The 25,943-nt window shown below is 56.5% G+C and overlaps 1 protein-coding gene across 1 annotated transcript in view; it reads left to right on the top strand.

Moving 5' to 3' along the window:
* The window catches only part of Zcchc24 (zinc finger CCHC-type containing 24), a 52,757-nt gene extending 29,626 nt beyond the window's left edge, over positions 1-23,131 (top strand). Inside the window, exons 3-4 of the mRNA XM_047553396.1 lie at positions 15,339-15,503; positions 20,392-23,131. Coding sequence (XP_047409352.1) covers positions 15,339-15,503; positions 20,392-20,505 — 279 coding nt within the window. The 3' untranslated portion in view covers positions 20,506-23,131. The remainder of the gene's footprint in view (positions 1-15,338; positions 15,504-20,391) is intronic.
* The last annotated feature ends 2,812 nt before the right edge of the window (positions 23,132-25,943 follow it).

The raw sequence follows: 25,943 nt of genomic DNA, 5'->3' as shown, positions 1-25,943 counted from the left end.
CTGGGAACGGTGGGGAAAGCCCTGGGCCTGCCTCGGGCCCTTCTTCCTGTGGGCTGGCTGTCTCTTGCATGGCTTCTCCTGTCCGGAGCCTCCGTGCCCACCTGCAGGGCAGTGTGTGAGTGTGTCATGCACACGTGGGCATGAGAGAGTGTCAATATAACACTGTGCTGGTGTGTGGGCCCCTGCAGCTTTGATGTGGACCCTACCCCAGGGTACCTTGCACAGGCTCAGATGACAATCAGGGACAGTAGCCACACCATTGTTGCTGAGCTAAAATCCAACCCTGCGTGCGATGCAGTTCCAGGGGCCTCCCTGTCCCCCGCTGCCACCCCAAGGTATTCTGACATGCAACCCTTACAGCAGCTGCTCTGGCCACATGGAGCCCTCTCCACTGTGACTTCACCTGGCTCCTCCTGCACCCCCTCTGGCCTCCCCAGCTCCCCAAACACAGGACTCTGTTCTTCTGATCATGTCCCTCAGCACGTAAACCAGTGCTCATGTGTGCTACTTTGATCTGTTCACTCATCATGTATTTATTGAGCACCTACTACGCACCTAGCTCTGCCCTGAGGAAAGAATGCAGCTAGTATTTTTGTGGGGTGACAGACAGTAAAGAAACACACAAATGGATATGCCATGCTGCAGGTCAAGTTCAAGTAGGGCAGCCAGGAATGGCTTCCCTGAAGATGGGACAACTAGAAGAGACAAATAGAAGGAGCAAATGGTATGGTGATCGGGGTAAAGGGTATTTCTGGGCAGGAACAGCCAGTGCAAAGGCCCTGAGGTATGGCCAGGATGTGCATGGCCTGGCAGCTCCAGCTCAGAGAGAGCCCAGGTTGGTTGGGAAGGGCTGAGGCACAGGGTTGGAAAAGTCCCCACCACCGCTGACCCTCCTTTCTCCCGCCTCCTCCCCCAGCTGGGCAGCTCTTCTCTGGGGAACACAGATGGGTGCTTGTCTTGAGAGTTCCCCCCTCCTCCTGCCACTCTGAACACTTGCAGTGGGGACAGGAAGTGTCGGCCCTCGCCTCCCAGCTGCCTGAGTGGGACGCCACCGAGCCAGGCCAGCCTGCTTAGGGAGGGACAGAGGGCCTATTGAGCCCTCTCTCTGGACCATCAGGGACAATAGCCACACTGAGGACCGGGAACATCGGCCGGCATGCTTGTCCAGGAAGTCGCCTGGCCGCTGCCTGCCCCCCTTCCGCGAGCCGCCCCAACTCTTTCTGGCTCTCTCCTTTAGCTCCTTGTCTCGGGCTAAGTAATGTCAGAATGGCCACTCTGCCCCCGCAGGTTCCCTGCCCTGTGCCACACCCATGCTGGAGCAGGGAAGCAGAGGCCCTGCGTGGTCTCTGTGCCCGGGGGCCTGGGGAGGAGCCGCGGACACACCAGCCTCCCGGGCATCCCAGTGCGTCCTACCCAGGCGCACAGAGTGCAGAGGCCTGCAAGGGCCGGCCAGGGCAGGCGAGGCATGCGGAGGCTGGGAGGAAGGCTTCCTGGAGGAAGAGTCGTGAAGCCGTTCTGCTGCCAGGGTCAGGCTCAGAAGGCCTCGCACCCACGTGTAAGCAGGGCGAGAGCCAGCCTTGTCACGGGGCCAGAGGAGGAGGGCACGATGGCCAGGCCCCTGCCAGGACTCACACCCTCTCCAGCCTGGGCCTTGACCAGTGGTGGGATATTTGTTCCAGAAGGATCTTTAGGATTGCTGAACCAGGAATGCCAACACAAGCCATGTATATGCCTGCAGCGCCGACCCCCAGTCGTTCCGCCTGTGCCAGCCACACAGTGCTCCCATACTGGCCATCGGAGTGGGCACCTGACGGGAAGGGCTTGCTTCCCTGGCCTACCCCGTCACCTCGGGGACGGGCAGAGAAACCGAGCCCGGGTCATGAAGGGACTCGTCCCCGGTCACAGAGGGTGCTGGTGGGTGTGTCCCGGGCAGGGAGGAGGTAAGAAATTCTCACCTTTAAGTGGCTGAAGTGGCAAAACTTCAGAGACTGGGAATGGCCCAGATCGCCCTGGACAGACCCTGCAATGTGGCTTTTCCCCTCCAAAGAAGGACCCGTAAGCTTCAGCCCTAGTGCCCTGTTCTTCCCTCGCTCTCAGAACTACTTGGCTTGTTTGCAAGAGATACTTGTTTTTGTTCTTTCCGGCTCCCTGTAAGTTCACGGGGACGGGTTATGTCCGTCTCACTGACCACCTTACTCTCGGGCCCTGCACTTGGTGGTACCCAATATATATTTTTTGAGGTTACGAATGGAGGGCCACCTGGCAAGTGAGATAATGGTGTATGTGACAGTCACCCCAGGGTCTTCCCCATTCCACTGCTGGTCCTGTAGTCCCCACTGGCCTGCAGAGGACAGACAGGACCCCTGGGGCAAGTTGGGCCCAGGCTGATCAGACACGTGCCAGTATGTGGAAAGCCTCCAGCCCAGCCAGGGCAGCCCCTGAGCTTCCTGCAGGGACACTGAGGCCCGAGGAGCTCAGTCAAGAGCCAGGGTCTTGCAGGCAGAGCAGGGAGCTGAGCCTGGGTTTCCTGGCTTTGGTCCAGGCCCCTGGGCACCCGACCTGGCCAGCAGCCCCCATGCCTGTCACTCCAGGGCTGATTTTTCCCGACAGCTGGGCCTACTGGGAGCTGTGTGTGCCAGTGCCAAGGCAAACATCTCTGGCAGAGGTGGAGGCAGGAGGTGCCTGCAGGCTGCGTTCCTTCGCTGTCCCGAGCAGACAGGGCCGCGGCCCCCAGCAGCCAGGTCTGCTCCATGATCATCATTGGCAGCGATGGCTTCCAGATGACAAGGAGTCCCAGGCTTGGCATGGGGCCAGGAGTGCCAGGCCAGCCCTCTCCCAGCACCCTGCTGCCAAGTCACCACCTCCACCTCCCCCAGTCCTGCCACTCCAGAGCTGGCCCTTCTGCCCCAGTCCGGGCTGTGGCCCTCCCAAACTTGCAAGCAGCCTGCTGCTGGGCTGAGTCCTGGCCCCATTCCCAGCTCCCTCCCACCCTGACTTCCTGCAAGGCTTGAGCAAGTCACTCGCCTTCTCTGTGACTGTTTCCTGAGCTGTAGAATGGGCACTTGGGGGCAGCGTGGGAGACAGCAGCTCCTGACAGACACTGCTACTTCCACGGACCCGTCAGTAGTTCCCAAAGTGGGATCAGAGGTGCAGATTCTCAAGACCGCGCCAGACCTACTGGTGAGGCCAGCCGTCCATGTGACAGCAGGGCCACGAGACAAGCTGGTTCAGGTACAGGCTCAAGTGTGAGTGAGGGACAAACTGTGCCCTAAAATCACACCTCGGGTACTTGGAGTCAGACAGGAGCAGACCTCGCGGCGGCGTGGCGTGGGAAGGAACAGCTATTCCTGGTGAGGAAAGTGGACTGAAATTCCCTCCACAGTGCATGGCACAGGGACCCACACTGGCCCGGGAGGCGGTCAGCGCCCAGCCGGGTTGGCCCAGCTCCCACAGCCTGGGTGCTCTTCTGTGACAGGTGCCCACGCTCGCGGCTGGTGGCCTCATGGCCACACCAGCACTGAGGGAGCTGGCTTCCTCAGCAGAGGAGCTTGGGCACAGGTGGCGGAGGAGGGTGTGACGCTTTCCTTTGGCAGGTGCAAGGGGCTCCAAGGGAGAGCAGAGACTAGAGGAGTCGACAGGGAGGACAGTCAAGGAAGTTTCTAGAACTTCTACTGAATTTGGCTGGGGGCAGGATATTAGGGGGAACGGGATGTGCAAAGGCAGGTGTAAGAGTGACCCCCAGCCAGCCACCCCTCGCCTTTACGATGGGTATACACTCTCTCTTTTCCCTTGTGGGGGCACCAGCAGGATTATATGTGGTTTGGCACTGCTCACAGACAAGGGCACGAAGAAAGTCAGAGCTGGAGACCAGGCAGGAAGCTTGTGGGAGCCAACCAAGCCTGGGTTTGGATCCCAGCCCCACTACTTTCTGGCTGTGTGACCCTAGGAAGATCTCCCAACCTCTCTGTGCCTTAGACTCCTCATCTCGAGGGACTGTAGGGAGGATGGAATGGCTATTGAAGGTGACCCTGCCCACAGCAGCTGTGGGACTTTTGCTTCTGGGGAAACCTGGGGCCCAGGAGGTGAACCAGACATTTCGGGGGTACTCCAGTCTCCTGCTTCCTACAGAGCTGCCTGCACTGAACCTTCTGGGGCCTTGGGGACAATGGGAAGGGGTCAGTTTTGCAATGACTTCCCAGCCCTTAGGTGAAGAAGTAGGGCCAGGCGAAGCCCAAGCTGCAGGGCAGGGAATGTCAGACGACCCCCTGGAAAGGTCATTGCTCTGCAGGGCCCCACCCTGCGGGGGAAGAACACTGTGCGTTCTGGGCTGCACACGTGGCTCCCCACAACTCCATCTCTGATTTCCAACACCAGCCAACTCCAAGGAATCATGGGAAGAGCTGGCAAGTGCTTGGATAGGCCATAGAAACCTCTTAACCCCCGCTCTGCCTGAGTCCAGTTACCACAGGTGACCTGGATGCCAGTGCCTGGCCTTCTGGACCTCAGGTAGCTCATGCAGTAATGAGTGAACTGGACAATAGCCAGAAGGACCAGGTCCCAAGGCCTGAAATCTGTGATGAAATCTGTGAGCCTGACGTGCTCGGGCCAGGTCAGAACAGGTCCTTGCTTTGTGACCTTGGACAGGTGACTTAACTTCTCTGGGCCTTCATTGTCTCATCTGGAACCAGTTCGCGTTGGAGCTGCCTAGTGTCTAGTGCGTGTCCAGCCTCTGCACAAGGTGGGTGTAGTGCTGCCGGTACCCCTGGGTGTCCAGTTGTCCTGAGCTCTGAGAGCTCCCGAGCTCACCAGTCCTCAGAGGTGAGAGGCTTGCTTCTCTGTCTACCCCTCCCTGGCCACATGAGGAAATGGAGGCCCCACGAGGAGGTGATTTATGTGAGGACGGAGTGGAGTCTGGAAGGCAGACCTACAGCCTCGCACCAGGCAGCCGTAGAAGCCCCAGCCCCCCGCTCCTGTCAGAGTCGCCCCGAACTGCTGACTCCAGCGATTCGCCAGCCAGGACAGACCAGATCCCTTTTCTGGCACTGGGCCACCCTCCACGCCCTTCCCCCATTGCTATTTTCAGCTGAGCTCCCCTGTCCCCTCCTCCCTCGCTGTGGCCTCCTTGTAGACTGAGGACAGCCTGCCTCCTCACCCACCGCCTCCGGCCCCTGGGAGCTGCTGTGTGGAGGCTCCCCGGCAGGGAGAGTTGGGCTTCTCTGGCCACCTTCTCCAGGCCTCTCCAGGGATGCCTCAGACACAGACCCAGGGCCAGGCAGCTTGTGGAAATGGTGCTGCCATACAGAGTGGTCAGTGCAGCCCAGGAGGGGCGTCCTGTGAGAGGACAGGGCCCACTCCAGGGTCAGCCCCGCACTGCCACCTCCTGCCCGTGAGGCCCCTGCCTGATCCTTGCCTCTGCTGTCCACCTCGCACCTGGCCCATCACATCTGCCCAGGTCTGGGGACCCCTCCAGCTGGTGATGGGTTCTGAGATCTGACCCGGGCCTGGGGCCCCAAGAGAAGGGGGAGGCAGTGAGGGCCCCCAGGGGGCCACACACGCACAAGGAGGCTCTGGGAAGCAGCACGGAAGGTCGTGGCGTTTCCTTAACCTCAGATGAAATCTGTGAGCCTGATGTGCTAGGGTCAGGTCAGGGCAGGACATGACCCATAGCCAAGCAAGGGACACAGGCCACCACCGTCTCCTGGGAGTTTGGGGAGCCCAGCCTTCTTCAGGGGACACTGCAGGAGGTTCTCAGCTGGAGAGCTAGCATGGGACTCAGTGGAGTAAGGATGTCCAGGAGGGCAGTGGACACTGGGATGGGGAGGTGAGAAGGAGTGCCCTTGAGCTTGTCCTTGAAAGATATCTGGTCATTCACTGTGGGGGGCATAGAGAACCACAAGAGCAAGGCATGGGGGAGACAGTGACTTGGGTTTACTCAAGCTTAAGTTTCGTAGATGGGACCAGCAGCGGCCAAGGTTAGAAGGTCAGCATGGGGACAGATGGGGAAGGGGCTCCAGCACCCTGGGCACTTCATCTCCGTCCTGCGGTGATGGGGGCCCGAAGCCTGAAGTGGCCATCAGAGTACTTGAGGGGGACTCAACCTGGCTGGACTGGGGTGCAGCAGGAGAGGGGTACCGTGAGGAGGAAGGTCTTGCTGAACAGATGGGGACGCTGACAAGGATGTACAGGGACCTGGCTCTCCACTCAGCGCCACCGAAGGGATCAACAAACTCCAGGGTGGTTGCAAATCTCAGATCCACCCCTGCGCCGCCACCACAGTCAGCAGTCACGAGGGGAGGATGCCCACGTCTTTTGCAACGCCTGTGATTCGGATGTTTTCCACCCTTTGGCCTGGCCCCTCTCCCCCTCCCTGCCCTCGGCTCTGCTCCCGCGGTTGGCGGGTGGAGGGAAGCCAGAGGCAGGAAGCAGATAACCCGGGGGTGCCTGCCTGTGCGTGTGATTCAGTCCTCACTTTCCGAAAGGTTTTGCCTGAGAGTCCTGCAGATGGCCTGGCGGTGGTGGTGGTGGGGGGGATTGGAGCCAGGGGTTCCTGTTGCGTCCTGGGCACGGCACCTGGAGACATGCCAGGGTGCAAGAGGTCCCTGCACGCCTGCCCCAGGTCCTGAAGACACCTCTTGGTCTCTGTGTCTGTGTCCCCTTTCCCTCAGGTTGATTGATTCCCCATCACCTCTTGCCTTGTCATTGTCACGCCAGGTCCCCTCTGCTCTGTGGAGCCCCGCCCCCACCCTGTCCCTCCTTCCTGCCATGGCTGCTCTGGCCCCCACCCCTCCTGGTTCTCTTCCCCCCTCGTCTCTCCCTTCTTTGCTCCTCTCTATCTGGCCCCTTCCCTCCTCGCCACCCCGTCCCCCAGCGAAGCCCCCTCCCCAGGGCTTTCCTGAGGCCCTTCCTGTCCCTGTGAAAGCTCCCATTGTTCCCTGCACTTTGACAAACCCTAGTGTTGTGGAACCAGGATGGCATTTTTGCGGTGGCTTTGGGCTGGGAGGGGGTGGGAGGGGTGCCGAGGAGGCTGAACCTCCCGGGCCCATGCTGGGCTGCGGCAGGAACCCGGAGAAGGGGAGGGGGCCCGGGGCCAGGAGGCCAGGCCGTCTGCGCTCAGACAAGGAGGCCCTTGAGGCTCGGGAGGTAAGCCCAGGGTGGCCGCTCGCTGCGTCCTTCCTCCCTCCGGCATCCTGCGGGCCCGGCGGCCCAGCCCACCTGTCCCTCGACCGGCTGCTTCCTCTGGGGCAGGCCTGCAGCCTGCAGCTGCCTGGGCGGGCTAAAGCCAGGCGGCGTCCAGGACGTGTGTTGTGGGGACACATGATTGTGGGGGTCTTGGGAGGGTCCCTAGGCGGTGCAGCAGAGCACAGAGAGGAGGGGGAAGCACAGGTTTTGGTAACTGACCAACCTGACTTCAGATCTGTCCCCCCTGCTCACCAGTTATGTGATGCCGGAAGCCGGCTGCCCTCCTGCGCCTTGCTCCTCACCTACCATTAGGGTGGAGAGTGCTGCTTCTGAGGGGTTGCTGCACTGATTAGAGAAGACTTCGGGTGTCATGGACTGGCCCCATGCCTGTCACCTAGGGGACCTGGGTGGCCGTTGCCTGAGGATGTGGGTTTAACGCGTTTCCTCAGATTCGAGTCTGAGTCAGGCTTGAACCTGGGGGTGAGCCACTGAGGGGTGTATGATGGGTGTGGGTCACGATGGGAAAGGTGCTGGCTGACCCTTCGGAAGGCCCTGGACTGAGCTCCATGAAGGCAGAGTGTTTTTCAGCTGCCTCACTTATTCCCATATTTCTGGAATTGCCCACAAAGCCTGGTACAGAGGTGCACAAAAAATGTCCCCTGAATGAATGAATGCATGCTGAGGTGTCAGTCAGAGGCGGGTGGTGTTCCTCAGAGGGGTCCGGTTGTCTGGCTTTCACTAGGTGCAAAGCGACACTTGACACTCTGGCATCAGTGCTGGGCTCTCCGCAGGTTGCTTGGCCTCCCTGGGCCTCTGCTCTCCTGCCAAGTGGAGGGTGGGAGAGTGGCAGCTTAGGAAGTGCCTGGTACATAGTAGGTGCTCATTGAAGGTTAGTGTCCCCAGCTCCTCTGAAGCAGTCTTCTCACCTGGCAGAATACGAAATTGAGGCTCTGAGGTGGACCTGGGAGAGCCAGGGCCCAGCTGAGCATCTACCTTCCAGCACCTCAGGCTCAAGGAGAGTCAGCAGGGAGAGCAAGAAGAGGGTTTCCAGAGAGGAAGTTTCTACTTCTGCTAGGGAGGCCTCTAAGAAGGGCCAACAGGTCCACACAGACCTAGCCCCTGGCTAGGCCACAAGTCTGTGCTCGGCCACCCCCCCACCTCCTCTGATGCCCCTCAAAGCAGTGGGCCGGTGGTCCCGACCCCTTGGCCTCTGCGTCTTCAGCAGGCAGAGCCCTTGGAGACTCCTGATACCCTGGGCTCTTCCTGTCTGGGATGCTGGACTCAAGGCCAGGGCCACAGGAGAGCACACAGAGGGGCTGGGCAGAGGCTGCAGGGAGCCCATCTTTGCTTCCTCCCCTGCCACTCTCGGCTTCAGCCAGAGCCTCTCAGCTGGATGCGGGGGACCACCTCATGCTCTGTGGAGGGGGAGCACCTTAGGGCTGCCAGGCACGTGCTGAGCTGCAGGCCTCTAGGAGGCAAGTGGCCCTGCCCTGAGGTCAGTTCCACTCCTCATTCTGGAAGTGGGGAAACTGAGGTCCAGAGCAGGGAAGGGGTGCCCCAGCTTGCCAACACCGGTGACAGCAGCCCTCTCCAATTTCTTCCCATCCTGACTTGGACTCCTTCCTTTGTGTGATCCTGGTTCCGGAAGTTGAGAAAGTCAAGTCAGACAGTAACAAGCCCTCAGCAACTTCCGGCCACCCGCTTCTGGGTCCAGCATCCCTGTGATGCTCCACACCAAGCCAGCAAAGGCCATAAAGGTCATCTATGAAAAAGGGACTCTCAGTTCAAAGGGCCCCTGGGGGGTCCAACCACACCCTGAGAATGGCCGACTCTGGAAGGACATCATGACCAGCTGAGAGACCAGGCTGTGTCACAGGACAAAGGGGACTACTTCTGGCTTCCCTGAACATTGGCAGGAGCAGGAGGGGTGGAGGCTACCTTCTGTGCTGCGGGCAGGGTAGCTTTAGGACATGAATATGGTCCAGCAGAACCAGCAGACAGAGGCCCGCCAGTGCCCCACACCAGCCCCAGTGTCCACACTGCAAGGGGCAGGAGTGAGGACGGAACTGCCCCTCCACAGGGTTCCCACCACAGGGAGAGGACAGGGCGCCCCCTGGTGGGCAGGAGGGGTCTGAAGACTAGGACGTGGGCTGGTCAATCACCCTCTTCAAGGAGTTGGGCCCACTCATGGAAGACAGTCCCTTCATTAGGGTAGACCCATCAGCAGCCTTGGCTCCTGGAGGTGACCTCTGAAACTCTGGCTGGCTTCCTGCTGGCCTTCTTTGCTTCTTCCTTTCCATGGTGTGGTTCTAACAAAAGTCATCCTAACCATTTTAATGGCTAAGTTGTCGTCCGTCCAATGGGTGTAACACTTTAGAGAACCAGGGCCACTGTTGTGGAACGTGGGTGCTTGTTCCAGGGTCTCGTTGTTCTAACCAGTGCTGTGGCGAACATCTGGAGCACCCCCTTGGTCCACACCTCTAATCATCTCATTAGGACAGTCACCCAGAAGTGGATTTTCCTGGAAGGAGGAATGGATGCTTTTTAAAGCTTAAAGCCTCATAGCTAAGTATCCGGATAGAAATAGAGTAGGAGAATATATCTGGCCAGCCCCCTCCCAAGCAGCGTCTGACAGCGCCCACTCTCCCACCTGAACCAGCAACCTTCACCAGCCCCAAGGTCAGGATGATGGAGTTGGAAGTGTCCTGGCGGAAGTGACCTCACCGGGCTCAATTGCCTGACCAGGACAGACATCCCCTTTGCAGGTCCCCTGAGAGTTGCTTACCCAGTCTCTGCTTGCCTACCTCCAGCCACAGGAAGCTCCCCACCACCCGGCCGACCTTGAGAGATCCATGCACCGAAGGAAAGAAAGCATGGAACCTGAATTCCGAAGAGTGTCCCCCTCCTCCACCATATCCCAGGCTGCTGCCTGCCTGGGTGGCTCCTCCCTGTCCCCGGCCCAACTCTGCCTTCCTTTGCTCCTCCCCAGCCTCAACCGCCCACTTCCCAGGCTGCCCTGCTGCAGCCATTCTAGCCCCAATCTGAAGATCAGAGGTCACTTCCCACAACCTGCTCTGTCCCTGATTCACTGTGTGTCCTCAAGCAAGTCCCCTTGCCTTTTGTGTCCCCAGAGGGCCTGTCTGTGCCATCAAGGGTGATTTCTGAGCCCCAGTGAGCTGTGCCAGGCTCCTGGCAGAGTGATTCCCCAGGGGGGATGTGGCAGGGACCTGGGTCAGGAGGCCTGGCAGCTTTCCCCAGCTGGGGCCAGTGGTGGCCCCTGCAGAGCCAGGACTGTATGTTTCTTGCTGAAGTTTATGAGAGGTCATGCGTTTCTGGACGAAGGCAAGGGGAGGGTGTCCGGGCAGAGAAGCCTTTGTTCTGCTAAAAATGCCTTCTGTCTTCGGTCCTGCCCTCACTGGGAAGCGTAAACAATGTCAGGACGGGCCCTTCCAGGAAGTGGCTCCTCACTGCTGCTGTCCACTGACTGACCTTCTGTCCACTGACTGGCCTGTCTTCCCCTCATCTACTGCCTCTTCCTCCTGCCCAGCAGGCCACCTACCCCTCTGTCCTGCAGAGGGTGAGACCAAGGCCTGACCCTGTCTGGGCTGGGCTGGAGGCCCTGGGAATTTTCTCCCAAGTGCAGGCTGTGGCCTCGTTGCATGGGGGGGACACGTGTGAGGGGTGGACAAAGGGCGAGCCAGGTGTGGCCTTGTGGAAGCGCCTGCAAGCTTTGCCCCTCCAATAAGGATGCTTGTAGGCCAGTCCTGCCTGTGCCCTGTGCCTCCGTGTGTCCAGCTGCTAAGCCACGTGACACTGTTCCCTGCCCCACGGGGTTCTGGAGAGTGGGCACTGGCAGGGAGGGAGCCGCACAGCTCAGTCCCCTTCCCTCTTGCCCTCTGCCAGCACATCCCCAAGCTTCCTCTGTCTTTCTTGGTGCTTCCACGAGAATTCCAGAAGGTGAAGACACCTGATCCTTCCCCTCCAACCCTGGGACAAGCAGCCCACCTGCTACCCAGGTGTCCCACGAGTCTCTGGAACCTTCCTCTTAGGACAAAGACTGCAGATCTCAGTTCTGGCTTCTGCATCACCTGCAAAGCCTCAGCTCCCCAGTGCAGCCAAGGGAGTGGGGCTGCAGTGTGCCAGGCTCTGAGCTGAGCTGAGCTGTCACACCCCTGAATGTCCCCGCACCACAGGGAGGCAGGCGCGCCATCGTCATCCAGTTTCCAGATGAGGAAACTGAGGCACAGAGCTGTCCAGTGGCTTGCTGAGGGACACAATGTCAATCTGCTCACATGTGAAGCCAGCTTGTGACGTCGGATCTGAGCCACGTCCAGAGCGATGGGGTGTCAGTGCAGGGCCCTCCCAGGGCCTGGCCTGGTGGCCATGGGAGCAGCATGCCAAGGATGCCTGGGCCTGCGGGAGGCCGAGGGCCTGGACCCAGCGGCTAGAAGGGCAGCTTATCTCATTCAGAGGTGGGGCCTGCTCCCGGCCCACCCGCACTCTGCTCTTTTATCTTCGGGCTTCTCCCTTTGGTCCACACTCTGCACCCCATTATCTGTGTGGTTTGCTTCCCCCTCATTTCTGAAGCACAAAGTCCTGGGATCAAGTTTATGAAGTCTGTCTCTAATCCTGCCCCAGTCCTCATGCTTTGCTCTGCTGGGAGTCCTAGGATGACCTGACCTCTCTCCTCTGGTACCTCGACCCTTGCCCTTTGCCCTGGCTGTGTGAGGCTAGGCGCCAGGCCCTGTTGGCTCCGTGAGCCAAGAATCCCACAGAGCAGATCCCTGCGGAGGCAGGCCTGGCAGAGGACTTGCCCCGAATTCCTGCCTTCCTCAAGGAGTCTCAGACTGTACTGTGTGCAAGGGACCCATCCCTGTCCCCTTGTCCCCTTTTAACAGGCAGGTGCTTCTGGGAGCAGGGAGGAGAGCCAGCAGCTGTGGGGTCTTACTGTAGTAGACTGGAGGGGAAGGAAGGCTGTAGAAGCTGCTCAGAGCTGTGGGTAGCAGGCCTCAGAGCAGAGGGTGACCCTGGAAGGGTCAGAGGGACACCCACCAATGGGACTGCTGCAAAGGTCAGGTGCCATCAGAGATCCAGGTTGACCCCTTGTCACAAATCCAGCGACCTGCCTGCAGGCTGCCTACTCCCCGTGGCTCCACCCACCCCTCAGACCTGCCCGCAGCTCAGACTGAGCCTCCACCCCAGGTTAGCACAGCGGCCAGGAGGTCCGGCGTGGATCCCAGAGGCAGAAGGAAGTGGGCCCGAATCGGGGCAGGGTTGCTGCCCACTTTCTAAGCTTAGAGTCACACACTCAGCACATATGTTCCTTGTTAGTATTTTGCTTGAAATTCTAGTAGGCCATCATCAAGAGGTATAATGCCTCCTGAAATTAAAAGAAAAATTAAAAACTTAAAAAAACATGATTACCAGAGGAAGAAGTTATTATTTTCTATACCACTGTTGTTCTATAGTAATACACAATAATCGTAGTGCTAATGCTCCTGTTTTTCCCTTAGTGTGCTTGGCACTGTTCTTGGTATCTTGTCTGTATTACCTCATTTAATCCTCAGAACAGCCTTCTGTGATAGTCACTTGGCTTATCTTTGGGAGCTAACTGCCCCAGGATCACAGAGCTCAGGTTTGGATCCAGGGTCTGCTCTTAACCACAAGGCACTGCTTAGCATTTGGGTAATTACTCAGGGAAACTACTGTGGACACAGATCATCCCGTGGCCCAAGCCTTCTTAAACTTAATGGCATGGGAATTTCCTGGGGCTCCTGTCAAAACGCAGGTTCTGACTCGATGGATCTGAGGTGGAGCTTGAGAGCCTTCACTTCTAACGGGCTGTGAGGTGATGCTGTCTCTGCCATCTGGGAACCACACGTGGTCTCAGCTCAGAGCCTGTGTTTAAACTCATCCCGAACTCACAGCCTGCAAGGGCCAAGCAGGCAAGAGAGATGCAGGGAGCCACCGGTGGAGAGGAGGGGACATGGAGGATGCACGTGAGCCACCGGGTGGTCAGTCACTCCTCGGCCTCAGCCAGCAAGAGTACTAGATCAGCATGGTCTTGTTTTTATGTGGAATCGCCTATTTCTAAACGTAGGGGTAACTAAGCCATCTTTTAAAAACACTGCAGTGCATAATTGGTTGCTCAGAAGAGTTTTACTTATAATAGCCCCAAATTAGAGACAACCCAACGTCTATCATCTGATGAATGGGTAAATAAAGCAGCATAGTTATACAGTGGAGTAAGATTTGGCAACAAGGAATGAAGTACTGATATGTGCTATATCACAGAAGCACCTTAAAACAGTAATTGAGAGGAGCCAGAGACACGGGCAAACATTGTATGTTTCCACTCAGATGAAATATCTAAAATAGGGAAATATGAAGAGACAGCATAGATTAATGGTTGGCTAGGGCTGGGTATGTGGGGAGAAGGGGCTTGGATAGAGAGTAACTCTCAATGAATTCAGGGCTACTTTTGGGGACCGACAAAAAATGTTCTAAAATTAGACTGTGATGAAGGTTGAACAACTCTGAATATACTAAAAACCAGTAAATTGTCCACTTTAAATGGATGAAATGTAGGAAATGTGAATCCCATTTCAATGGAGCCATTTTTAAAAACATTGTGCAGGAGAGAACTAGCTGCTTTAATATGTAAAGTGCAGTTACAAATCAACAAGAAAAAAAAGCAAACCCCAACAGGAAAACAATCACGGAGAATATGAACAAATAGTTCAAAAAGGAAGAAGTTTTCTTCCCTTTTTTTCTTTTTCTAATTAGTTTCATTTTGTTATATATAATATTAGAGTTAATTTTAACATAATTATATAAGCATGGAATATAATTTGCTCTAATTGAGTCCCAGTACTTCCCCTTTCCCTCTCCCTGTTCCCTTCCCTCTACTCTACTGATTTTTCTGCTAATTTATCATTTTTTAAGTTAGTGCCTTTTGGATGTGCATGAAGGTGATATTCACTGTGTAGATTCATATATGTACATAGGTCAGGTTCATTCCACCATTATTCCCTTTTTTTTGTCTGATGGTTCTTAAATACATTTAAAATTCCCTCTTGCTCATCATAAAAGATGTACAAGTCAAAGCAACTCTGAGAAGGCTTTCTGCCTTTGAGATCATAGGCCCCCCTCCCTAAGGGAGATACATTTCAGGGTCCTCAGTGGATTCCATGGACAGCACCAGATCCTATAATTTAATGTCATTTCCATCTTAACTAAGCACTTTTTGGGTACTTTGGCCCTAACTTTTAAAATTTGAGTTGAGACAATAAAACCAGCATGATTTTTTTTTCTTTCTCCACCGGTCAATGGTCAGAAGATCTGTTCTTACCATAGATCTTAGTGACCTCAGCATAATTTTTTTTTCTTTTTCTTAATGACGTCCATCTTTTCACTTAAAGAAAGTACTTAAAGGCTTCTCTTTGACATATCTAAATTGCTGGTATCATTACTCTTGCATTTGGGTACAATTGTTAGGTAAAATAAGGGTTTCCTGAACAGTCACTTTGATACCTCAGCAGTCAACCTGATAACCAGTATGGGAGGGTCGCATATGCCGCATGGATACACTGGCCAAAGGAATGATTCATGTTCAGGGTAGGACAGAGGGCTATTTCATCGTGCCACTCAGAATGGCGTGTGATTTAACATTTATTTCTGTAATTTTTCTTTCAATATTGGCCATAAGTAACTGAAACCAAGGAAAGCAAAACTACATTTAAGGGGAAATGACTGCAATTAAGACTGTTAGTTGGGTGGGGTGTAACTCAGTGGTAGAGTAAGCACTCGCTCACCCTGCAGTAGATTCTGGGTTCAATCCCCAGCACCAGGAAAAAAAGAAAAAAGAAAAAGGAAAACGAAAGAAAAGAAAAGAAAACGTAGCCCCTGGCCATCCCTGAGTACTCTTCTCCTCTGCCCACCACCCCGCCCCATTCTCCATGCTCCATGCGTGGAGGGATCTCCCAGGCCTGAGATTCCTGACCCTGCTCGGGAGGTGACCTTGTAATCTCTAGATTGGGGATAAAAGGGGCCTGCGCACACAAACACAGGATATGCAGACGGAGGTGGAGGCCATGGGGACCCCGTGGGGACTTGGGGACCCATGGATGCTAATCCCGTGTTTGCTTCTTGTCCTCCAGGCACGCCCCAAAGGCGAGGGTCTGACCCCGTACCAGGGCAAAAAGCGCTGCTTTGGCGAGTACAAGTGTCCCAAGTGCAAAAGAAAATGGATGAGTGGAAACTCCTGGGCCAACATGGGGCAGGAGTGCATCAAGTGCCACATCAACGTGTACCCGCACAAGCAGGTGAGCGGCGGCTGATGGGCGGGGCGGGGGGCGCGGCCGCAGGGGGCGGGGCACGCCGAGGACTCTGGGGGCGGGGGACTCTTCCATTATTGGTCCGCATTTTGCTACTTCGTGCAGTGAGGACGAGGCCAGATCGTCCTTTCTTCCCTTGTTTCATCTGAAATGGGCGAAGGGGAGGGACAGCCGCTTCTCCAGGACAGAAATGAGGACAAAGGGGCGACGGCAGGAAAAGCCTGAGAGCCGAGGCCCCTAATGAATGGGGTGCCGCCCTGAGACAACCCGGCCAGTGGGGCAGCAGGGTGCTGCAGAGCGCAGCGCCCACCTCTGTGCCCATCCCGTGCTCACGTGCGAACGGGTGGCAGGGGTGGCGGGGACCTACTAGGGCAGGCGGCAAAGAGACAGCGGCTCAGAGGAGGGCTCTGTACCTGGGGACCGAGGGGAGGGGATTAGACCTGCCACAAGTGGCTGGGGGCGCATTCTAGGAAGAGCGCAGTAGGGCCCGAGGCTCTAGGACCTGGGGACTTGAAGCCCAAAGCTGGGTGAGGGAGCAGATGGAGAGGAATGGAGTGAAGAGCTAAATGGAAAGGTCACCGGAGCTGGGGCAGCTACCTCAAGGACCCGAGCACGGGACTTTGGACTTCATTTTAAGACGATTACCCAGGGGGTGTGCAGAGATTAGTCTGGGAAGGGTCCCCAGTTGGGAGAGGGCACTGCTGAGTTGAAATCGCACCTGTGTTTGGGAAGTCTACTGAACTGGGAGCCCCGGAGACCAGACGGGCCTCGATTTGTACCCCGGCTCCGCCGCCGAGCAGCTGGGTGAGCTGGTGTTTGCGGCTCCCAGGCACCCTCCTCGGAGACTTCCTATGTGTTCTCGCTCAGACACCCCATAGGATAGGGCTTGTTTCCCCATTTCACAGAGGGGGAAACCGAGGCACAGGGGTGTAAGTGACTTACTCAAGATCAGGAGAGAAGGTGGGATTCATCAAGAAGGACCAAGTGTAGGGCTGGAAGGTAGCGTGGGACCTGGGAGCAGTGAGGACAGGCCATGTGGCTGGCTGGGGAGGGGAGATGGGAACCAACCAGGCCCAGCTAATCACCTGCGGCGGGTGGGACCTGCCCCCAGCATTGGCTCTGTCTCCTCAGCCCCTGCCCTGGATCATGCGTGCTAGCATCTGTCCCTTCTACCAGGGCGGCCCAATCCGGGCTTTACACCACCCCTGGGTCTGCCCACCACCTCCGTCCTGCCCGCACAGCCTGGGGGACCACCCTACCTCCATCTCCAACCACAGGCTTGGAGCCTTCAAAGCCCAATCTAGAAGGATCGCTCCAGTGCGCGTGGCTCTGCCTGCCCTCTCTCAGCCGCTCAGTCAGTGTTAATGGAGCATCTACTGTGTGCGTGGGAAGACTGAGACCCCAAAAGAGATGGACCTTGAGCAGGGGCACCCAGCCAGCTAGCCCAGAGGGTCCCGGACCCAGTTCTGTTGTCCTCATCTCCTCCGCTGGGCCTTGGAGCTTCCCGCTCAGGAAGTCGCAAGCTGGAGGAGGCTCAGGGGTGGCACCCCTCCTGTCTTCCCGGCAGTCAGGAGCCTTTGGAGAGCCGAGGGGAGGGCAGGGCTCCTCCCTCTGCCCCCAGCGGAGGGGTGTGGCGGATTTCTCCTGCCCCGCCCCCCGCTGACCAGGGCAGCAGCCCCTGAGAGCCCTGCTGCCTGCCCCAGCCACATCTGTTTCCTGTCAGGCTCCAGCTGTGGCTCCCCCTGCAGACCCTGCCCCCCAGGAGAAGAAAACACTAATGGGCTTGCCTCCCGCAGGGGTGGGGTGACCGCGCAGATCAGTCCCAGCTGCCGTGTTTCCCTCCGCGGAGGGGAGTCATCCTGAGGGCTCCCCCAAGCTCCCACGGGCACAGCAGGCGGAGGGCTGAGCAGGCAGGCCAGGGCCCACACAGGAAAGCGGCCCCAGTAGGTCATGGCCAAGGAAGGAGGAGCTGAGGGCTGGGGCGGGCCGGGATGTTACAAGAGCATTTCTACAGGGACTCGAGGGTTCCCCTGCCCCCATCTTGCCCCTAATCCTACATAATACTAATGATAATACATGGTTTTAATACTAGCCAACATTCCAAATGCTCTCCATATGCCAGGCACCGTTCCAATCACTTTGTATACCTTATGTACTCTTCACAACAACCCTATCAAGTAGATATTCTTATGCCCTATTTTATGGAAGAGACAGTTGAGGCACAGAGAGGTTAAGTAACTTGCTTATGGTCACACAGCAATTACTAAGTCTTGGAGAGCTCTTTGTGGGTATAAAATCTTTAAGACAGCCATCTCATTCACCTTCTATTACGCACACATACATACACACCTAGGCAAAAGGCAGCCAATGTTACGAACCTCCCACCCAGGCTACAGAAAGGCAAGTTAAAGTTCTAGAGGAGAAATCCTTCCCAGGAGCCCTCAGTGGGTGGGTGGCTGAGCTGGTGTGCAAAGTTCTGCCTGAGTCTAGTGGTTTTGTGTCATATGGAGACATTGCAGAAGACACCAACAAAGGAGTGTTCCAGAAAAGTCTTCAGGATGAGCTGGAAAGAGTCTCCCGCACTCCCGGGAAGCTCTGCTCTTCTCCTGGGCCTGCTCAGCCACTGCCAGCCCCTGGGATGAGACCGGAAGGCAGATGTCCCACAGGGGACACAACTGGGCCGGTGTTGGTGAACCCCAGGGGTGCCCTGTGCTTGTGAAGGGGACATGCCTCCCAGCACAGGCGGCAGAGCAGTGTCCAGGGAGGATGCTGCCCTTGGGACAGGAAGCCAGGGACCTGGGACAGTTAGAGGAGTGTGTGAGGTCTGGAGTGGGCCCTGGCCATAAGCCAGGCCTGAAACCCAGGCCAGGGCAGCTAGGGGCCTGGAACAGGGTATGGCACACTTCCTCCCTGCAGGCCCTGGCTGAGACTCTGGTGCGTCTCAGTTTCCTCATCTGTAAGGCTGACGGCCATACACCACCTGCTGGGCAGCCTGACTTAGGTGGCACCTCTTAGCCATGTAAAGAATATGCCATGGGAATAAGGCAGGGTCAGGCCTGCTCACTGCAGCCTCTCTGGATGCTTCTGCGCCACTGGCTGAGGGAGGGTCCTGGTCAGTGGGCTGTGGAGGAGAAGGGGGCGCAAAGGTGGCCAGAACCATCTGGCTAGATGGTCAGATGTTCCTGAGACTGAGTGGGGATCCCATGTGGCCCCCCGTGTCTGGGATCTCCAGCATGCAGGCCAAGTGCCCAGATTTCAACTCAAGGTCAAGCAGCCCTTCCTACAGCAGTGAGTAGCCAGCGGGCTCAGCCCAGGGAGCGCTCCCCAGCCCTTGGGGCGTGGAAGCTTGTCCTGCAGGGACAGAACTCGCGTTTGAGATCCAACACAAAGTCAAACTCCGTCCTCTGCACTGGCCAGGAAAGCATCCAGATGGGGAAGCCGATCCTCTGAAAGCCCTAGACTTGGGGCCCAGGCTCCCGCCTTCCTCCAGGCCTTTCCTTGGTGGCTTAAAACCTGGAGGCACAGAGATGGGTTTTGGGAACCGAACCCTCTCCACCCACATTTTCAGCCTTACCTTCTAGAACACTCCGGCCCTTCCATCCCTCAGCTGTTCCCAGTGTCAGCTCGGGGCCAGGAGTGGACTGAGCAGAAAAGCCAGCAAGCTACTTCTGAGCAGTTCACCATCTGCTACCTCAGTCGCCCTCCCCTGACCACCTGGGCCATGTCACCGCAGCCCAGGGTCCCTCCCCCCACACCAGCCTGCAGCTCCTGGCCCTTCTCCTTGGCAAGTGGCCCTAGCTGGCCACGACCAGCTTCCTCTGAGTCCACTCAAGGGACCCTTCTGCAGGGTCTGGGCAGGGGCTACACTAGAGGAAAAGCGACATCTCTGTGAAGGAGCCAAGAAGCTGTCTGCTAGGGGCACTGCTGAGGGCCTCCGTGATGTTTCCAGGGAGACAGGTCTTTGCTGGCTCTTGAGGGCCAGGAGGGGAGGACACGAGGGAGCAGGGAAGCTCTCTGTCTGTCAGAAATGTGCTTGACCCTGCCCAGTTACAAACAGTTGGAGGCCTCCTGGACCCTCCCAGACCCTGCCAACAAGGTGCCGTGGGCTGCCCACTTTACAGATGCGGAAACTGAGGCGCCCATGGTCCCTCAGTTTCCCTGTTAAAAAAAAAACAGTGAAGGTACAAGGTCACTGGACGAACAGGGCTGGCTCTGGGCTGTGGGGAGAATCCAAGCCCTGGCTGCTGTCCCCACATAGCCAATGGCTCACTGACTGGAGCCAGAGACTGTGACCGTGTCCAGATGAATCTCCTTGAATCCTAAGGCCACCTGAGCAGGTGTGGGTGTGGCTCCTGGCCAGGGAAGATGTGCTGGATGCTATGACTCAAGAGATGGGGGTTGAGGTCCCCTGGCTCTGGACAAGGTTTCTTCATCTGGAAATGTCTTTGGACCCCTGTCGTGCCTTGATCCTGGACTTTTGTGAACTTCAGGTGGTGGCCCTGGGGGAAGATCAAACTGGTATATATACCCAGGGGTCCAGGTACAAGACGCCCCCTGCCCTGCAGGTTCTAGGCCTCAGCTCACACCTGCCTGGTCACAGACCCCAGAGGCAGGAGGGCCCTGGGCGCCGGGGCTGAACTGCCTGTGTGACACTCTCTCTCTCTCTCTGTCTCTCATGCCCCCTCCCCTGCCACCCCGGGTGTGTATCTCTGTACGTGTCTCTGTCTTGGTGTCTCTGTCACTGTGTCTGTCTCTGTCCATTCCACCTCTCTTCCTCTATCTCTGGGCCTCTCCCTGCATCTGTCTCGCTCTCCTGTGTGTCTCTGTGCTTCTCTGTCTCTGCACCCTTCGGGCTCTTGCCTCCTCCTCTCTGCAGAGACCCCTGGAGAAGCCCGACGGCCTGGACGTGTCTGACCAGAGCAAGGAGCACCCACAGCACCTCTGCGAGAAGTGCAAGGTCCTGGGCTACTACTGCCGCCGCGTCCAGTGAGCCTCCTGCAGCGTCCCCTGCCGTCCGCGCTGCCTCCCTGCGCTGCTCCGAGGGGCGGGGTGTCCCCTGGGCAGGGGGCTCCTCCGCTCTTTGTCTCATATGTGTTGACAAACAGTGTTACTGACGTTGTTGCCCCGACAGGCTGAGGGAGGCAGGGGCGCTGGGCTCTTCACAGCCCGGGGGCTCTGTGGAGGTGCTGGAGGCCAGAGCCGCGGGCCCCACAGAGCCCTTGGTGTCCCACAGAGTCCCTTTGGAGTGAGCAGCCTTGTACTGGCCACAAGTGCACTAAATTTACTGTGAATCCCAAAGCCTGCAGGGGACTGTCTCCCCAAGACCAGCCGGGCCAGCTTCCCCCACCCAGAACCTTCACATTTGCCCTGTGTGGAAAGCCACTTTTGGAAAACCCTATCCTTCAGTCCTAAGGTAGCAACCACCGTGAGCAGAGGTCTCCTCCAGCAGCTGCGGGGGAGTGGGCCTCTGTCCCCTGCCCACATTGAGCCCCAAATTCTGACCGTCTCTGATGTCCCTGCGTCACACCCAGGACCTGCTCCCTGTGGACCCAGAGGGCAGAGGCTGGGATAGGGGAGGCTCTGAACGATGCTCCAAGACATGTCCTGGGGCACTGGGGCAGACTCCCGCGACCCCCAGCTGACACTGCCCTGCTGGCCGCGTTCTATGAGCACCTTCCCTTTCCTTCCGGTTTTCTCCCGCCCACACCGGGTGCTGCAATCCTACCGGGCTGCTGGCAGTAACAGAGAAGCTTCTCTGACAGGAAGGACACAGGCCTGGCATTCTGGAGATGTACCATGCCACCTAGGGCAAGGACTTCTCATCTCCAACCTCTGTTTCCCCATGAATTAAGCGAGAGAGTGACACTACAATGCCTCCAAGTGTCCCCAGCTCTGATGTTCCGAGTAGGCTGGCCCCAGGCCATCTTCCAGAACAGAGAGCTTTATTTGGAGAGTGTCCCCTGGATGGTCGGGGACAACTCCAGGAGCCCTGTACTCCACACCACTGCCCCTCACTGGGTCACTTGGGAAGTCAAGTTCTCCCCTGCTGCCCTTGCAGCTCTGCCCTGACTCTTGTCCCCTCCCCTGCAAAAATGGGGGGATCCCCCTCGTCCTTACCTAGGTCTCCCCAGCCCTCAATGGGGCAACCCTGAGACAAGCCACAGAACCTCTCATTTGGAAAAAGGGGACAATGATTGCCTACCTCCCAAGGGATCAGAGAGGCCTCTTGGCACAGCACATGGTCAGGGAGACCAGCGTCCTGGCAGGCAGGAGCGCGCCCTCCTCTCTCCCCAGTGAGAACCCCGTTCCTATTGTCCTCCTTTTTCCCCTGGGGTGAGGGAGAGCCGCTGTCAGGATTGGGTCGCTTGATTTCGCCCCAATGTTTTGCCTCTGTGGGGAAAAAAAAAAAAAATCAGACCATGAAATGGGCTTGAAATTCAGTGTTTACCCGGCTCGAGGACACCCATCCGGTGCCCCCGTCGCCTTCTGTTTTCAAATGAAAATGCTTTGTGCAACTGAAGAGTTACAGTGAAGTGTTAAGCAAGGGTCCAGGGAGCAAGTGGAGGAGAAGGAGAGGATCTGCAGCCCGGCGGCTGCAGGGGAGGTTTCGGGGCCACATCCTCTGAGCACTTAAAAGCCGTCTGTGAGCCGCCTTCCTGCTGCCCACCAGGGCCAGCGTGTGGAGGTGGGGGATGGACTGAGCACCCACCCCCTCTAGGGACTGCCTCTGGGGACGCCCCAGCCCAGCTGCTGCGTCTGGGTGAGCTGGGTGGCCTTGGCCCAAAGCTTTTGTCCCCAAGGAAAAGCTGTTGCTGTCAATCATCCGCCTGGGCCTCCAAAGAGAACGTCTACAGTGGTGGCAGTGTGCTAATCTCCACTGGGAGGACATGCCAGGCATGGGGAGCGTTGGCCCAAGGATGCCTGGGGACTGCCAACTGGGCTGCAAAGGTGGGGAAGCCCACACCCTAAAAAGAACCAGGATTCCAGAGCACAGGAGGCCAGGGCCAACAAGAGACGGACTGTCACCCCAAAGTGACCTTTTTGGTGGGCTTGCCCAGCTGGTAGCCATTGCCCTGCCATCTGTGAAGCGGGGGCTGGGCTGTTCCTCCTGGGGTGGTCCCTCAGCATTCCTACTTGCACTGTTCTGGCTGAATTTGGGGGGGTCTCTGAGGTCAGCAAAGAGACACTGCTGCCCAGGCCGGTGCTGTGAGAATTGAGTGCTCAGTGGAGCTGGGAGCCCAGGAGACAAGAAAGTGGCAGGATTTTCGTATGTTCAAAAGGGACAGCGCTTGCAGTCAGTAGATCTAGCGATCTAGTTGGGAGATAACGGTGTTTACCCCACATGAAGTATTCGGTAGCTCTACTTGTGAATTTGTATTTATTTTGAGTTATACTTGACACAGAATTCCTTTTTTTAAAAAACAAAAATACTATGTGTGTATTTTGGAAAAAAAAAAAAAAAACTCATAGATGTTAAAATTTCTGCACAGTTACCAGTTTTTCTCACAACACTGAATTTGGTAGCTTCTCCCGAAAAATCTTCACAGTGATTTTTGTCTGTATATATTTGAGGGCCTTTTTTTAAAAAAAAAAAGAAAAGAAAAGAAAAAGAAAAATATGTTTGCTTGATTTTTTGAGACAAAAAAAAAAAAAGGAGGCATTTTCAAAATTTCAGAACTTTCAGGAGGGCAATAGAATATCTATCAACAAAAATTTCTGGAAGTATTTTGCCAACCTTCTGGTTGAGAAACAAGAAAATATTTTATGGTGAGAAATTTACTTTTCTTTTTCCTGTTACTGGTTTTTGGATTTTTTTTTTTTTTTTTTTTTTTACTATGCTTTGGTCTGTAAAAAGTATGCAACTGAACTACATTAAGAAGGAAATATTGTCTACATAGAATATTATATGAAGTTGGTACATAATTCTGATGAGAAAAAAATCTTTGCAATTCTTTAAGCCATGTTATTGTTATTCTGTATTGTTTTCCATGGATGAAAATATCAGTATTAAGTAGCCAGCATATTATTCAAATGTTTAGACTTATTAATATGCGCTTTTCTTGTATTTATACATATGTGTATTTTGGAAAGTACTGCCTTTTTAAAGGGGAGCTATTATTAGATACATATGGAAAAAGGGAACGGTGACCCCTTTGTGCCTTTTCCGCCGAGGATCACAAGCATTGTAATCTGTTGTCCCACCCCTCCTTCTTGCTAGGAACTTGTTATTACCGTTTTATTAATTTCACGGGTGGGGCGGGAATGGACAGGGGAAGAGGAAGCATTTGACGCACCAGCCCCTCTGGGATCTGCTACCCCTTGGCCTGGTCGGCAGTGCCCAAGGAGAGAAGAGGAAAAAGGAAGCTCGGTCCCCTTGGCCCCTCTCGGGAGCTTTCTCATCTGAGCCCAGCCTCATGCTCTTTGAACTTGGAGATGTCCACGGAGCCCTTCCGTCTGCCCTCCAGCATCTAATCAACTTGAACCTACTCTAAACAAATATTTAATCCAACCTCACTACATTCTAGCCAGTGCAACAACTAACCCTGAATTGTGGGGTGTTCCGGCCTCCAAGGAGATGGCCGAGCGCCCCCACCCTGGGGCTGGGGGCCTGGTGGCAGCGGGGATCATCGCTCTCATGGCCAAACTCACTGTCGGACCTCCTCCACCCCAGGTGGTGACCCTGTCCGTGTCTGTGTCTGTTCATGTGTGTGTGTGTCCAGCTAAAAAGACAAACAGAACCCGTGGGCCCGGCTCGAGGGTGCGAGGGACAGCCCCCGCTTCCCGGGCGCCCGCGGGGTGGCATTCCGTTGTGTGCCTTACTCCTTGGAGACTGTACGCCTGCCTAAGGAAATGTAGCCTTCCGCGCTGTATTAAAAGGACTTTGGAAAGCAAAGAGGCTGGGGGTTTCCTTGTTTACGCAGAGCACCGAGGAAGCTGGACGACGCAGCCGTGCTGGAGGGGCTTGGGGTCGCCCTCCAGCCTGTCCTTGCCCTGCCTCCACGCCCCGGACCTGCCTCCTCTCGACCCCTCTGCCCCCAAGTGGACGCTCGCCAGGGTGAGGGCTCTCCCCAAGTCGGGCCTCAGACTGCGAGAGATTGTCAGCAGATTAGGTCACACGTTAGCTCGGCCATGGGACTCCCGGGTAACCATATATAGGAGTGAATCTGCCACGGGGAGGGCAGCCCTGGGCGCCACTGCGGCTGCTCACACTTGGTCCTCTCGGCTGAGATGGGGGTTTGGGCCCCCGACACTGGTCATCACACACTGAACCCATGGGAGTGTCCAGGGGAGAGGGAACAGGGAGTTCCTCCAGGAGCAAGGCCAGGACTGGCAGGACTCTCAGAAGCGGGGCTCTTGTAGAGTGCCACAGACGGGAGCCACAGAGAACAGGACCAGCTGTCTGCAAAGCCCTGCAGCCCAGGATCAGTGCTCTTGGCCTTCCCAACCTTCCCGCTCACCAGAGTCACCTCTGGGAGGCCTTAAAGATGCCAAGGCTTTGGTCCCACCCCAGAGATGCTGAGAAATCGGTCTGCATGTGTCCTTGGGTTCAGAGGGTCTCCAGATGAGTACATTGCGCCTCCAAGGCTGAGCAGCACTGGATTTGAGGCAGTCCCTCCAGGTTCCATGGGGGCTGATGGCGGTGTCATCAAGGAGGCCTGTGGGCAAGGGGTTCCAGCCCCACTGAGGGGCATCCTGTCCCCGGACCAGTAATTGTCGCTACCTAAGAATCGTACTACCCCAAGGGGAGGGAGTGGGAGAGAACTGGAAATCCCAGTTGACGTGAAATTTTCCAAGTTTTACGTTTTGGCAACGAGTTGACAGAAGTTTTTAAAGCGGATTCAGGGCAAAGCATTTGTCTGTGGACAAACCTAGGCCTCCTGACCACAGCCTCTGAGATGGAGCAGAGAAAACAAAATGCAAATCCTTTGCGGTCAGGGACCAAGGATGCAGGAGCAGGTGGGACAGGCAGGAACAGATCCCTGGCTCTAGAAACAGGAGCCCTCACCTGATTTGGGGTGCAGAGACCACCCAGACCCTTCCTGCTTATTGGCATAAGTACAATTCCCATCCGGTGCCTACCCTCGGGGCACAAGAGGCAGGCAGGGCTGGAGCAGGCCCCAAAGCAGAAGGAGCCAATCCAGCCAAATGTGTGAGTGGAGAGGACACCCCCGACGCCAGAGTGAGAGGAGGGGACTCCACAGCAGTTCCCTGTCAGTCGGGGAACCCTCCAGAGTCCCAAGAGGGCTGCAGCACCTAGGACACAGAGCCCGTCTCTGTCTGAGAGTGCTGAGTTCTCTGCAGGGTTCCTTCCTGCCAGCAGGGCCCTGCCTCCCCCAGCTGTGTGACGTTGGCTGTCCCCCAACATCCACTTCTATGGGATAAAACACCCAGTGAAGGAGACCCTGCATGCTGCTGGGCACCCAGGAT

Source organism: Sciurus carolinensis, chromosome 5 (genome assembly GCF_902686445.1).
Source record: "Sciurus carolinensis chromosome 5, mSciCar1.2, whole genome shotgun sequence".
NCBI lineage: Eukaryota > Metazoa > Chordata > Mammalia > Rodentia > Sciuridae > Sciurus > Sciurus carolinensis.
Note: the sequence above shows the minus strand (reverse complement) of the source record. Positions and strands in the feature narration are given on the sequence as shown.